The following is a 15,268-nucleotide window of genomic DNA, read 5'->3' as shown; positions in this document are numbered from 1 at the left end:
TTCAGTAAAATATATGGCAGTTAGTTTCGCTTTTTCTCTTAAAAAGTTCCAAAGGGGGAAAAGATACGTATTATGAGTTTGGAACTCTTCAGATTTTGACGGGACATGGCGCTTTATCAACCCCCCTTAGCAGTTTATTTTTTGTTATTCTGAAGAAATTTCCAGGTTTTTTTTAAACATAGCTTTATTCTTTAATGTAGAAATTCTTGTTGGCTTATTGCATAACTTTGAGATTATTAGTTGCAGATATTGCTTTTGCAGGTCATAAGATTTGCGACTCCTTCAGTTCCAGCATTATTCATTATCTCCTTCTTTGAATCGTTGATAAAATTCAAATTTAAAAAGTATTTCATTATGAATTTTCATTGCTATTTAGATCTTCCAGTCCCTGATTACTTGTAAAATTCAACTACTAATGCATTGAAAAACAATATTTATTGAAACACATTTCTGGCTGGAAAGTGCTTCTTATACCCATAATATAGTGTAAAAATTTCGATTTATTTTGTGGATTAAATTTTCAACCTATGAAAAAAACCTGTGTTTCTGTTAGCTAGTCATGTACAAATTTTGAAAAAAAAAATTGCAAACAAATAAATTGTTCTTGAACCATGATCAATCGGAAAAGAAACGAATAGCATATAGTCGCCTAAAACATCCAACTTAAACCTTCTCTCATCACATTTAAACTATTTATCAAAAGCATGTGTTTTATATGCACTAAATAGGAATGTGCCACTTGCTAATTCACCATTTTGTGTAACTTAAGACTTTTAATATATGTCTTTACATAAAAATGCTCACTTTTTGCACTGAAAAGGGGTTCCCCAAAGCACATGTATGTAGTTATCTGCAAATTTGTGTGATTTACTGTTATATTTTCTTTAACTTTTGTACACAAAGGTTTTTATTTCTGATGTCTAAATTTTGTGTAGATTAAAACTAGTTTTCTTATATCCAGGCCCATATTCAGAGGCTGACAGAAGTGAATCGTGTGACGCCAATGACAATGCCTATGAAGGCTTACAATGATCCCTTTGTTCCCACCTACGCCAGAGGAGGTGCTCAGAGACCTGTAAGTATACCCAGCATATTATAATAGGTCACGGCTTAGAGTATTAGGGGAAAAAAAGAATCCTTATCAAAAAAAGAATTTGAGAAACTGTATTTGATTAGTGAATTACTGAGCTGGAGGCTGATGTCATCTCATTGAAGCTGAGAGTGCCATCAAACTGGTAGATAAACTCATCTTCGATGAGATGACTTCTGCCTCCTGCTCGATTATTCACTAATAGAGAATAATGAGTTCTAATGATAATGAAACTGCAATCTTTTGATCTGCTAACCGGGCTATCTGGTATACTGCTTCTACTTATATGTTTTGCTTATTCTCAAGGGGAGTTCAAAGCAGTTTATCCTTAAAACTCAAGTGTTTTCTGTTTTCAAAAATTTATGCACGTTTTACTTTTTTAACGTGATACCTGTAAGATTTTAGGATAATAAACAAAATTTTCACATGTAATGATGTTAAAAGTTACCTATAAGGTTCCAGCTAAAATGCCTTTTCCGTAAAACACTAGTTTTAGTATTTTGTTATTTGTGGAATTCATAGAACCAATTAATCTGTTATTACTTCTTGTACTTACTATGCTACTTGATATAGCTCTGCCTTTTATTTTTAGTTTTGGGGTTGAGAAACAACTTTTATGGTACTTAAAATTGAAGATGTTTACAAACAGTGTTCCCACATGCCTTAATTTCTTATTACGCTTTGACATGTAAAACATAAGGATTCTGAATAAAGCTGTTTTCTAACATAAAATGAATCAAAGTCACTCTAAGATGAGACAATCACTTGAAATGTGTAAGCTGCTGTAACCTTAGTAGGGTTAGCATGTAGGTACTTGGTTTTTTAAATCTCTCTTCTTTACAGCCCCATCCTTCCATTGGCAGGCGTAGTCAACAGGGTGGTCGTGGCCCTGAAAAGCCAAAGAAGGTGATCTCTTTCTCCAGTTCCTTGAATCAGGCCGTTAAGTTGCACGAATCTGAGAATGCCTGGAAGCCTATCCACAAGCAGGAAGTCCCTGCGGAAGATAACTTAGAAACACAGGTAAATTTGTATTTTTTTCTTTCAAAAGGTGTCTGCTTTTGTATTGTGTACACACCAAGTTTCACTTTATTAGTTAACAGGATCATTTTATGGAATCAAACTTCATTCTAGTGTATGAAGCAAAAAAAACATTGTTTATGAAGCCTATAATGCAGCTTGTTTTTGAGCTGCCACGGGTTCTTGAGAGCAGGAGAAAAAGTAGTGTTTCTATTTTGTGGTGCCCAAGCTGTATAATGCAGCTTGTTTTTGGGCTGCCACGGGTTCTTGAGAGCAGGAGAAAAAGTAGTGTTTCTATTTTGTGGTGCCCAAGCTGAGTTTGTTTCGACTTCAGGATACCTAATTCACTGTTTTAGATAATGGATGGCCCTAGTGGTCCGACACCCATTCTGACTTCAAAGAAATCAATATGGGCTTGTCTATAGTACTGTGTGTTGGGATATATCATATTGCAAAAGATTTGCAAAATTTATACATTGAAAATATTGATTGTTTTTATGAAATTATATTTAGCTTAAAAACTTTGTTTAATTTGCTCTAAGTGGATAGGATGTATGTGTAATCTTTTACTTTTTATGTGTATGTAAAAATAGTAAAAGATTTGAAGGATTGAAAATCGGAATATATAATACTAGTAATTTTATATTTAGCTTTAAAAAATGTATTCGATTAACTTTAATTGAATAAGATGTGCGTATAATCCATTACTTTTTCATGTGAGTAATAAGTGTAAATTTTGTAGCTATTGCATTTTTTTAAATGAAAAAAATCATTTATAATAATGTGAAGAACTGAATTATGGACTGAACATTAAAAAAATTCTCAATATTTGGTCCATTTTTTCCTGAAATGTCACAGTCAAAGAGTTAAACTGCTTTCTTTCAGTGCCTAGTTACAAAGGGTCCTTTAAAGTGCTTAATTTTGAACTAACATTCTTAATTTAACAATTTCTTTTTTTTTCCCCCTCCCTTAAGCAAGTCAATTTATTTTAATAGTGCCAAATTTTTGTTCAATGCATCTACTAATTTCTTTTTCCTCGTAGGAATTGTACCGCAGAGTCCGAGGTATTTTTGAACAAGTTGACGCCTCAGAAATTTGAAACACTTGTAGAGCAGGTGAAAGGATTTGACATCAATACAGAGGAAAAGTTGAATGGAGTCATAGATCTGGTCTTTGAGAAAGCCATTGATGAGCCTAATTTCTCTGTGCCCTATGCAAACATGTGTAAGCAACTCAAACAGGTAAAAACAGAATAAATTTATTATTAATCTTTAATTTTTTATTTTTTTTATATTCCTCTTTTTCTTAATTTATTTTTTTTCTAAATTTTAAGATTATGTATATTCAGGAATAACATTTTATTATGGGTTTTTTAAAATGTTTCAACTTTTCTTAATATTTTGAAAATTTTTGATCTTTTAGCATATGAAATTTGACGCTTTTTGCTTTTTTTTTCTTTTCAGTGAAAAGCAGGCTTTATGATCATTATCTAAAATTCAAAAGTTGTTGCCCTGCTAATTTTTTTTTATATATATAATTATAAATTGTTGGGCCAGTTGTAATCACATTAAAAGAACTTTTTTCTATATGGGCAGTTCTCAAAAGGTGGGAGCAAACACAGACCTCAACTTTGAAGCTTCAACACGAAATAACTTTCATTTTAATTAACTCAAATTTTTGAATTAAATTATAATACTGTATAGAGACAAGAATTGACATAAATTATGGAAAAAATGCTCTTTAAATGCCCTTAAAAAAAATATTTTCTTTGCTAAAAGGCGCAATTTTGGACATACCAAAACGTTAACTGAGCAAATGTACCATTAAAGAAAAAATTTTTAAAATTATTTCCATACGTTTCAAAAAAAATTTAAAGGTATGAATCTTACACTGAATAATTTTTTGTTAATATTTTACACAAATAACAAAAGTAAAGACAGATTATTCACTTTGTAAACGATTTTAGAAAATAGTAAGTTTGAAATTTTATGCATGTCCAAAATTTACGATCTTTACAATGCTATTTTTTGAGAACTAAGTATATGATGTTTTCATTTTAAAGGTGTTTATCGAGCCTCGGAATCAATTTTTAATTGTTTAAAAGTGTTTTCATAAGCTTTTATGCAGTATCTGAGAAGAAAAATAATTTTTTTTTTAAACGTACATGTGAGATGTCCAAATGGCGTTACGATCTTGAAGCCGATAATTCTGTCCATTTATTCATAATTTTTGATGATCTACTGTCTTCTAACCTCAATAAAAAACGTTATTATAATGTTATCTTCTTTAATCCATTGGTATTCTGCATAATTAATATGTTACACATTGAACAATACATAATTTACAGTAGAAACATGGCTGCTTATGATCGAACCGAAAGCCATTTTGCGCTAAAATCGCCAAGCAAACTCCGTTGGCGACAACACAGTATACGATAAGCTAAAGGTTACCAGAGGGGAATTCCAATTTGACAAATGTAGTTTATCATCAGCTGTACCAGCTTTGGAGACTTTATCACCTGCGCTAGCAATTTTTTTTTTTTTTCCGCTTTTATTATTTTAGAATTCTTTTTCTCTTCTTTCTTTTCGAAACATAATTTAACGATCTCCAAATAGAAATACGAATTTCTTTCTTCAATAATTTTTTTAGACATCATTTTAATTCTTATGACATTAGAAAAAATATTCATTATTAAAACTGATTTCACTTTTTACAATTGTATTATTTTTAATTTGAAGCTTTTTTTTAACTTTGCATCAATTTCTTCAAAATCATTCCAAAACTTTATCAAATGTAAGGAGCAGCATGTATAGCCATTCAAGTATTTCATTAATATCCTCTTTATTATTAAATTGCAAAATTTAAAAAGTAGTAAATAAAATTTTCATTGGAAAAGTTAAAAATCAGATTAACAATTGTCAAAAATGGTGAAACTTACGTTATGATGATGTCCAAAATCCGTGACCTACAGGAAAACAATGTCCAAAATCTGTTACCTACAGATTGCTGATTTAATTTGCTAATTAACAATTCTTACAAATACCTGCTGTCTTTTCATGTTCATATATTGTGTTCTAGGTATACATACTATAGAATAAAATCAAAATTGATGTCAAATTCGAAAATTTTTGAAATTGCTCAAAGTTAACTTTTTTGTTCCCACCTTTTGAGAACTGCCCATATATAATTCTTGAAATATTCAATTTCAAAAGCTATTGCTCCGAGTGCATATAATACAGCTTCTCTCCTCTTTGAATTTGAGCTTTGCATGTATTTTTGGACTATTTAACCAGATATTTAACTTTTTTTTTCTTTTTTTTTTTTTTTTTTAAGATCTTTGAAGCTACATCTCTTTTCTTTTGTTTAGACCTTCAGAAATATCGTGTATTGTAGCTGCATGGGGCTTTTGCAAAAATTCATGACAACCAAATCCACATGTAGAAAAATTCTTATTTAAATGATGCATTCCCCCCCCCCCCCCCCCTTCCACTCCAATTATAAGCCAGTTATACAGGGTGCATCAAAAGGTATGCCCTCATTTTGGAGAGCAATAAATAAAATACTGTTAAATGTAGAGGACTGGAATTTATTACCTTTGGTACTTCAGTTTTTTTACACTAATGTTTAAAAACGCATCTGCAAGATGGCGACCTCCAGTAGCAATGCACCTCCAGTAGCAAAAAAAAAAATCCTGGACAGACCACTGATAATTAATTGTTTTACGGGGCGGGTGGGGGGGGGGGAGATGCTTTTCTAAACTTTGCACTGGTTATGTATATTAATTACCTCAAGAACAACGAAAAACTATATGTCCTTAAAGAATTATGTTAACCTCTGAATTTGAATCTTAAAATTTTACTTCTGAGAATTTGGAAAAGTTTAATGTCTGATCTTTAATACTATTTTGGTAGGTAATAAGCATTATCACAATAATACTGAAATGTCATCGTCAGTGTATCCTACTAATAATTTTTAATCATGTTGTTGGGCAAGCAAAAGTAATCTTTAAATTTGAGTTTTCATTTATGTTGTAATGTTCATTGCAGATAAATGTTCCACTTGCTGGCCAACCTGGTCAGTATGTCAACTTCCGCAAGCTGCTACTGACGAAATGCCAGAAGGAATTTGAACAAGATACCAGGGATGAGCTGAAAAGAGAAGAAAGATTGAAAGCAATTGAATCTGCTGATCAGGTCAGTCATTGTCAAAAAAAATTGATAGAAAATGTCATTTTCTGTCTTCTGCCTTGTGTATTAATTTGAAACTAACTTTTTTTTTTTTTTTTTTGGCAGTTTTTATTTTAGATGAAGATTAAGTACGTCTAAAAATTTTTAAATGAAAGTTTAATACTGTTATAAAACCTTTTAATGGAGCCCTGACATTAAACTAATATGTGCAATAAGGAGTTTTTTCAAGGATGTTCAGGCGTAAAAATTGCAGATTTGAAATTTATATTTTAGAATGTTTCCTTTTCTACTTTTCTTTTTTTTCCCTTAAACGTGAGACTAAAATCTTCATGAAAAAATAGACTTTCTTCATCAAAAAAAAAAAAAAAGTATGGCCCATGAAAAGCCATTTGATATTCTACAGCTTTTTAGGCATATTCTGGTGCTTTTTCCGGCAAACATACAATTTGAAAATTTTTCTTTTTTCATTTATTTTAATGGCATAATATTGTACTCAACTTTATGTTCTTATTCTATTTGGAATTTTTAATCTAGATTTAGGAATTGATGCATTTGCACCGACATATATTTTGTTGAACAGGTGTCGTTATTTTTTTCTTTCTTTCAAAGAACATAAAAAAAGTTACCTTTGTTGAGCTGAAGATTTTTTCGGACTAATGTATTTTCTTATTGCGGATTTCATTTCCATTATGTCTGCTCAAAAATGTTTTTTAGTAGTAGGTACATTTAAATGCTCATATCTAATGATTTTCTTTCCAGGATAAAAAGAAAGAATTGCAATTTGAATTTGATGAGGAAGAGAAAAAAATGAGGTATCGACAGCTAGGAAACATACGGTGAGCATGAATTCTATGTTTCTTAAATCATGCAGAGGTCTTAGATTTCCTAATATTCTTATTCCTAACCAAATACATATTATATAAAGTCAGCACTGTAGGGTAGCACTTCCCTATAAGGGAAGTTTTCCAAATATTTCCCCCCAACTACAGCACTGTAAACTGTTGTATCTTTTTTTCTTTTTTTGCCTTAGTTTTTACCCTTTTTTTCTTCTGATTTTTAGTTTATTTCTCAATCAAAACGCAATAGTGCTAATACTGTATCAAAATGATTGTTTTCCTTTTTTTTTTAAAGTTATGTAGTAAAAGACGAAAACAGAGGATGAAACGTTAGAAGTTTGTTTTTGACAAATAAACTAAACTTTACTAAAATTTAATTTCGATGACTTTCATTCTGAAAATTTTTGTTATACGTCTGTGTGTGAAACAGGGTTAGCTGATATGTATCCCATATTTAGTTTTTTGTTATCATGATATTTTGATATTTTTAATATTTAATTTTTCAGCTATGGTAAATTTAATATAAAAAGTATATTAATCATAGTAATATTCATTTATTATTAAAATTAACTAAAAAGTTATGTGCTATATTTTTATGATGTACTAGCCGCCTACGGCGACCAGCTGGTCCGCCTTTTTGCGCCAGGATTGCCGCCTTCGGCGGCTGCTTAGACAATTTAGCGACGGTATTATTAATGTTTTTCTCTATATATTAATATTATCATTCGCCGTTTTACACCAATGTTGCCGCCTTCGGCGGCTGCTTAAATAAATTTCGTCGTGGTATCACTCAATCTCTATCTATCTATATCATTAGTAATTTGAATAAAATATCTTCTAGATCTATCTCCAGTTCCGTCGTTTGGAATATTTTTAAAGGAGGGGGAGGGGAAACACAAACGGTGTATTCTTCATGCAAAATTTGTCGAAAAATAACAAAAAGCACTTCCACTTTTATGTGAAAGCATTGTTTTTTCAAAGTCATGGTGTGTGTGGGGGGGGGGGGAACACCCCGTTGAAGTTCCTTAAATGACGGGCATGTCTCCTTCTTGCTGTCCATCTACTATATCGACCTCTATATTTGTCTATCTATCTATACGATCTATGCATATCTACCTCTGACCAGTAATTAACAATCTTTTTTTATTTATATAAGTATTATTCGAAAAAAAACATTTTTTGTCCTCTTAATCTCTATCTATCTCTGCATCTACCTAACCTAACCGTCAATCCGTAACGGAAACAGAGATCGTGCCAAAAACCGCGGGCTTATTTAATTAATATTGCCCGCAAAAAAAAAAAAAAAAAAAAAAAAAAAAAAAAAAAAAAAAAAAAAGCTCTATGTTCCCCCATAGTATGCAAAAAGTAGCGCTTGCAAAAAGATAAAAAACTAAAAAAAAAAGGTGAAGAGAAGGCAAACGATTTCAGTTGGATCACGTGATACGGTAAGTTCGGAACTCAGTCGGCAAGCGAAGAGCTCGCGTTGCGTTCTGCATTAAAAAAATTGTAAAAAAAAAACTATTGCGTATTTTTAAAAACTTTTTTCTTCTGAGGGGGGTGAAATGTTTTTACTATTACCAACTAAAAATTTAGAATTGAGGGTTCAATACTTTCTGCAGGATGGGTTTCGAAAAAAACTAAACCCAGAAAAAAATGCAAATTAAAGGTTTTTTCAAAAATTTATAAAAAATAGAAAAATTGCTCTATCTTCAAAATTTTTTCATTCATCATATTTAAAATTGAATTTCCTACACTATAGTACAAAAAATATTTGTGTGGTGCGATTGGTTCGGGGTCTGTGAGGTGAAAAGTACTAAAAAATGCAAAAAAAACACATAAAACATTAAATAACTTTTTTTCTAATTAAAATATCAAAAATCGAAGCCCGAGGTGCACATCTTCGGCAAAAACTGCATCTGTATACCAAATTTCATCTTTCTAGGCCTTACCGTTTTCCCAGGATGCGCGCCACAAACACACACACACACACACACACACAAACATCTTATTTTATTATATGTATAGATAATACATCACTAATATAACAAGGTATCATAATATTCCTTTTTCTACTTGTATTTTATATTCATAAAATTATTGGTAATGTAACAATTTAAGTTCATATTAAAAGTGCCTAATTAAATATTAAACATTGCTCAGAAAAAATGCCTTATGACTGTACTGACTAATGCATATTATTTATTTCTGAACCATATACAGTAGACCCTTGTTTTACTCGGTTTCAATTATACAAGGTTTAAGATTTTACGCTTTTATTTTATGCGGATGAGTTTCGCTTTTATACGAATGCGGCAATGTAAACAGATAAAATTTTTTCCCTCTTTCAAAATCCAAATCAAGCTTGGACCACTGGAGGCATTTTATGCGATTGGTTTCAGAGCTCTTTCCAGTAGTAAAGTTGTTTAACTCACATAGTTCAGAACTCACTGGAAGAAGAGCTTTTAGGAGTGACAAAGGAGGACAAAACAAACAAGGTGACGCACAGCCAAAAACGTTCACATTGAAAATTTTGAGCCATTCCTAGACAATAGAAATGATCTTTCTGATTTATTAGTGAAGGAAGATTCTATCATGGAATTGACACAAGTGATCATGGATGCGTCAATGCTCTGCAAAAAATTATAGAGAAAAATTCTGAATGACTGCCAAAAGACTATCATTGCCAGCTCCTCTTTATAAACAGAACACGAAATTAGTTTGTTTTCTTCATGCATGTTATGCAATAAAAAAATCTATATAAGTACACATTAAACTTATTATGCAATTCTGTCGTGTGCAGGTAAAGGGCAGTAACTGCAATTTTTTTTTTTTTTTCTACTTTTGTCATCTAATGTATGTTATCTTTATTGTACAAGCTCGCTTTTTTGGTTTCCGCTGAAAAAAAGCATGAAAAAACTTCTAATTCCAACATTTCCCTATTGTTATTCTACATATTTTAATTATAACGCTAGAAAATGATTTGAAGATGCATTTACTATTTTGAAGACTTTAGTTTGCTAATTGAAAATATCATATTTTCCAACCCTGGTGTGAAAGCTGTAGTAACAAAAGTTTTTTGAATCATATAGGTTTATTGGAGAACTGTTCAAACTGAACATGCTTACTGAGCCAATCATGCATGATTGCATTCAGAAGTTGCTAACACAAGGTGATGAAGAGAGTCTTGAATGTCTCTGCCGTCTACTAAAAACCATCGGCAAAGAACTGGAGGGCAATCCAGATGGAAAGCCACAGAGGGGTGGCAGTATGGTGGGTCCTGTTCTGAATACTCCTTTCAATATATGAATTTTTTAAATTTATATTTTTTTAATTTTAAATTTCTCCTATGATTCAGTGTCTCAAATCAGCATTGAATTCATGTTCTTCTTTTCCTTGCCTTTTTGTTTTAAACATATTTTTATCAATTTGCTTTTTTTTCCCCCATTTATAGATGGACAAATATTTTGGAGAGATGCAGAAAATAGTAGAGAAACGCTTGACTACTTCTCGTGTTAGGTTCATGCTGCAAGATGTCATAGATTTAAAAAGGGTAACTATCTCGTTTTTTTCCATCCCAAGTTTTATTTTAATAGAATTAAATAGTTGATTAAAAGAATGAAAGTCCAAGTTAAAAGGTTCTGTTTTTTCTACTTATTTGAAATCACTACAAGTTACACTGAAGTGTATGTAACAGCGAAACTAAAGTTTTCTTGGCAAAACTGAATTTTTTGTCCTCACGAGACCCCTCATTTACATTGCTTCTCATTTAAAGTCCCTCTCCTGACTAGGCCGAAATGTGTTTCACTGACAGATTATATAAAAGGAAAACCTATGGTTTTAGACATGCATATGGGTGTTAGACATGCAATGTTTTACTAAGGGTTTTTTCGCTATCAGGCTGGGATGCACAGCAAAGCCTGTTAAATTGACCCTTGGCGAATTCTCAAGCACCAAAAAAAAATCAATTTCACATTTTTTAAAGCTAACTAAGGAAATATCTAGTTTACAATTCAAGATGCAATACAGGTTGTTTTTACTGCTTTTATTACTATCGCTTTCCCAAAAATCACATGCAAAAAAGGAACATTAACAATAATTTAATAAAATGTAAATTAATTGAAATAGAATGTTGAATTGATGAATCAACATTGTTTTTTTTAATGACATTTTCTTAGTGTTTGAGCCCTTTTTTCCATGTTTTTGTTTTTACTTTAGAAATAGACCTAGCAAATGTTAATATATAGGTATATCTAAAATCATTTATTGATCATTTTATTCTTCCAGAACAATTGGGTCCCCAGGCGGGATGAGAACAATCCTAAGACAATTGACCAGATTCACAAAGAAGTAGAAAGGGAGGCTCGGGAACAGCAGCAGTCCTACCAAAACATGCCCCCATCATCTTCTACCTACCCCAAGCGACTCAATACAGATGACCGACGGAAAGGTGGCATGGGTAAGTGACGTATCATTCAGCGGTTTAAGTGCTGCGTAATTCAATCGTGGAAGTTGTTACAAATGCTATTCAGTGAAATAAAAAACTAATTGTGGTCAAAATATGCTAACTAGAGTTGAATGGAAGTTTTAATAATTCTGTAATATCCTCATATGTTCAGAATGAATTATTGAATATATTTTGTCACTTATGTAATAAATATTTGCTTTTTTTCTCTCCCTACTAGGTCGCAATATTGGCATTTCTGACGATGGCTGGATTCCTTCCTCTAATAAAAGTAATAAGGGAAGTTATATGGTTGATCCCACGAAGCTCAAACTAACTAAGGTGAGAAATGTCATTGCTTATGAAAGCATGTCACAAAAAAGTTTATTTTTGTTAGCTTTTCATTTTAAATCTAGAGTAATGCGGCAGTCATAAATTTTGAAGAGAGGGATATTCTCAACTATAAATTTTGCTGAAAGATCAAGTATGAGCATTCACCTGCCAAGGTGTAATGAGAAAAAAAGTTCTGTCAATGTGTTTTCTTTTTGCTAAACTAAAATTTAGCACTATAAATGATTTGCGAGCCTCGGAATATTTTAAAATTTAACCATCTTGGTATCTCCCAGGAAGTTTGATGCCCTTCAAACATGCTGTCTCCCTCCCCCTTTCTATGCTTGTTGATTCTTTAAACTATACTTTGGGGAATAGGAAAATAAACATAAAATAAGTGAATAACTTTCAAGATCAAAAATGTATTATTTATCTTCCTCTTGTGAGAGATTTGTCCCTTTTTGCAAACACAAGCTTTGTCAAGCATAGTTTTCTAGAGTAAGTTTCTTGACCTTTGTGCATAAAAAGCTAAATTAGAAATAACATCCAAAAAAGTTGCATATTCCAGCAGATTTATATTTTGGGATTACATGAACACTTTTTGAATCCAAAATAGGGAACGTTTGGATGCAAAGAAATCCGTGAAAAGCAATAAAAATGAACAATAATGAAAAGCAATAAGCATAAATGATATCAAATTAGCAAGACAAAATGAAACTCCAAGCCGAAATTTATTATCCCATTCCCTACCATAAAAAAAGCTGTGAAGCAATAAATTTCTCTAAAAACACAGTAGTAGATTTTGCCTACAAAATGAAACCTCGAATAAACAACATACAGGCAGGGGAAACTATCTCGATTGGTGAATCCAGCTAATCCACACCTCATTAATTTTACTTTTTTAACAGAAACATAAAGAAAAATAAAATACGCAGTACTTCACTTTTTTTTTTCTTTTTTTATTGTATTCTCATTTCATTCAATATATGACCCAACTTGAAGTGTTTTAAGTTACAATTTGTGTATCTGGCTTTTTCATTGGTTTCTGGATTGTAAAGCTTTTAGTGTGTAAGTTTTGTAGCACTTTGCTATTTTTGGTTTCACTCTATTTTATACTTTTGTTTTAAAGCTTTGTTAATGTAACTCACAAGTTATTAATGCTTTTATTAAATGCTCTTATGTATTGATTTAAACCTTTTTAAATTTTTATTACTTTGACACACTGTTAAACATGTTGTGCTTCAAAATCCATTATTAGATCCGAAAACATAACTTGTGAATACATAGCTAAAGTACAGTAAAACCCCTACTAACGGACTCCCCCCTTATACGGACATTTAGAGTCCCCGATTCCAGTGCAATAACATTATTAAACCCCTGTCCTGCGGACACCCCTCTATTGTGGACAAAAAAATTTGTCCCGTTAGTGTCGGCATTATAGGAGTTTTACTGTAGTATACAGAAGTTTTATATAAGTATAAAGCTCATGAAATTGTCCCCTCAAATTAAAAAAAATCCCCCTAAAATCTGGGCTAAAGAGGGACATTCCCCTGAAATTTTTAACTCTATTTCAAACCCTGTGACGGGTGCAAATTTCTTTCCCATTCATTCAATTTATAGAAACAAGAAACCCAATGAGTAGGCAGGGTTTGTACACTCCAAGAAAACCTGGAATTGTTAGGGAAAATGACACAGATCAAAATGTCGGAATTTTCCAAATTTGCCCCCAAAATTTTTTTCCCAAGGAATTGTGTTCTATGAGATCTAATCTTCATTTTTATCAATGTTTAATTTTGAAAAAATGTAAAGTGTTTGACGCAAAATGACGCTAGCAATAAAAAAAAAGTGGCAACCCAAAAAAACTTCGCAGCCGCCATTTTTAACTCTCAATAGTTCCCGAGAACAGGGCCGGATTTGGAAGTGTGGAGGCCCCTAATCAGGGTTCGAAAAGATCACATCATATTTTTGAAAATATCCGATACTTTGATATATTATAGGGATTTCACCAACTTAAAGGGCTAAATCCTTTCTTTGGTAAAAAGAAAAAAATAGTGCCTTCATTAACAGATTTTTAATGATTAATTCAGAATTCTTTGTTATTATTTAAAAATGTCAAAAGGGGGGGGGGAATCGGGAGAAAATAGACGTGTTTAATAGGTATCTTCGTTAAAAAATTTCAATTCAAGTCATTTCATCAAATAAGTTTTAAATTTTTGAGCTCAAGAAGCGAGAAGTTGTAAAGATGATCTGCAAAGTTAACCATTTCTCAGACTTTTTTTACTTACTTTATTTCTCTTTAACTCATAGGTACACATTACAAATTAAATGAATAATATATATATATATATATATATATATATATATATATAGCCACTGAAATGCTCTATCAAATAAAAAATCGATAGTAAATGGATACTTGTAATCAGGGCTTTCTGATATATCGATAATAATATTATTTTTATGCAAGCATTCTTTGTAGAAATACAAAAAAAAAAAAGTCTGGGAGAAAAAATGTAAAATTTGCTGACACCTGAAAGTTAGGATATTTTGTAAAAATTTTGTGGAGGCCCCGGGGTAGTAGCCCCGCCTGCCCTCCCCTAAATCCGGCCCTGCCCAAGAAAAAAATTCTTTGGGTGAACAAGAATTGTGCACACACTCAACAGGGAAGGTGACAATTTACTGCTTCGGATGCACAAGCCTGAAGATGGAAGGGTCGATCGGAGAAAGAAATTTTATTGTTTTAACTAATTTTTTTGAGAAATGAAATTTTGTTCTTGAAACTTAATCTTATTGCTTTGGACGCAAATGTGCTAAAAACTTTTCAACTGAATTGTAGTTTCATGAAGATTTATTATTTTTTTAAATGATTTTCATGATAGAAATTTAAAAAAATCTTATTTTTTGGGCATAGCCTCCATATTTAATCATTCCCAAGGTGGAAGTATATGACTTTTTAAGTGGCTCAGTTAACTACTTTTATGCTAATCTACTTATCTTAAATGTTTCACTAAGTCACCGTATTTGGTTGTTTGTAGGGCTCGACTGATGGCATTTTTTGGCCGATGCCGATTGTTGGCCGATTGTTTTCCTCCAAATGGCCGATGCCGATGGCAAAAAAAAAACAGAAATAAATTGATAAGACTGTCAGGGATTTAAAGGATCATTGATTCATTTCACTTTACTTCCTTTCAATGAATAAGGAAATGTAACCCCCCCCCCCCCCAAAAAAAAAAAAATCAGATTTCGACCTAAATTTTTATTTTACGATCATCTAATTTAAACTTCGCAAGTTTTTTCGGCACACATGTACATGCATATGTACCTAAGAACACATAGATGACCGAAATATCCATTTTGAACGTCTCCT

At 31.8% G+C, this 15,268-nt stretch overlaps 1 protein-coding gene across 1 annotated transcript in view; it reads left to right on the top strand.

Moving 5' to 3' along the window:
- The window catches only part of LOC129233810 (eukaryotic translation initiation factor 4 gamma 3-like), a 126,481-nt gene that overhangs the window by 62,519 nt on the left and 48,694 nt on the right, over positions 1-15,268 (top strand). The window contains 10 exon segments of the mRNA XM_054867785.1: positions 962-1,075; positions 1,934-2,110; positions 3,150-3,176; positions 3,178-3,348; positions 6,154-6,300; positions 7,054-7,130; positions 10,220-10,400; positions 10,582-10,680; positions 11,415-11,586; positions 11,813-11,913. Of these exon segments, the coding sequence (XP_054723760.1) occupies positions 962-1,075; positions 1,934-2,110; positions 3,150-3,176; positions 3,178-3,348; positions 6,154-6,300; positions 7,054-7,130; positions 10,220-10,400; positions 10,582-10,680; positions 11,415-11,586; positions 11,813-11,913 (1,266 nt within the window).

Source organism: Uloborus diversus, unplaced genomic scaffold (genome assembly GCF_026930045.1).
Source record: "Uloborus diversus isolate 005 unplaced genomic scaffold, Udiv.v.3.1 scaffold_75, whole genome shotgun sequence".
NCBI lineage: Eukaryota > Metazoa > Arthropoda > Arachnida > Araneae > Uloboridae > Uloborus > Uloborus diversus.
This window is presented reverse-complemented; position numbering and strand designations above follow the sequence as displayed.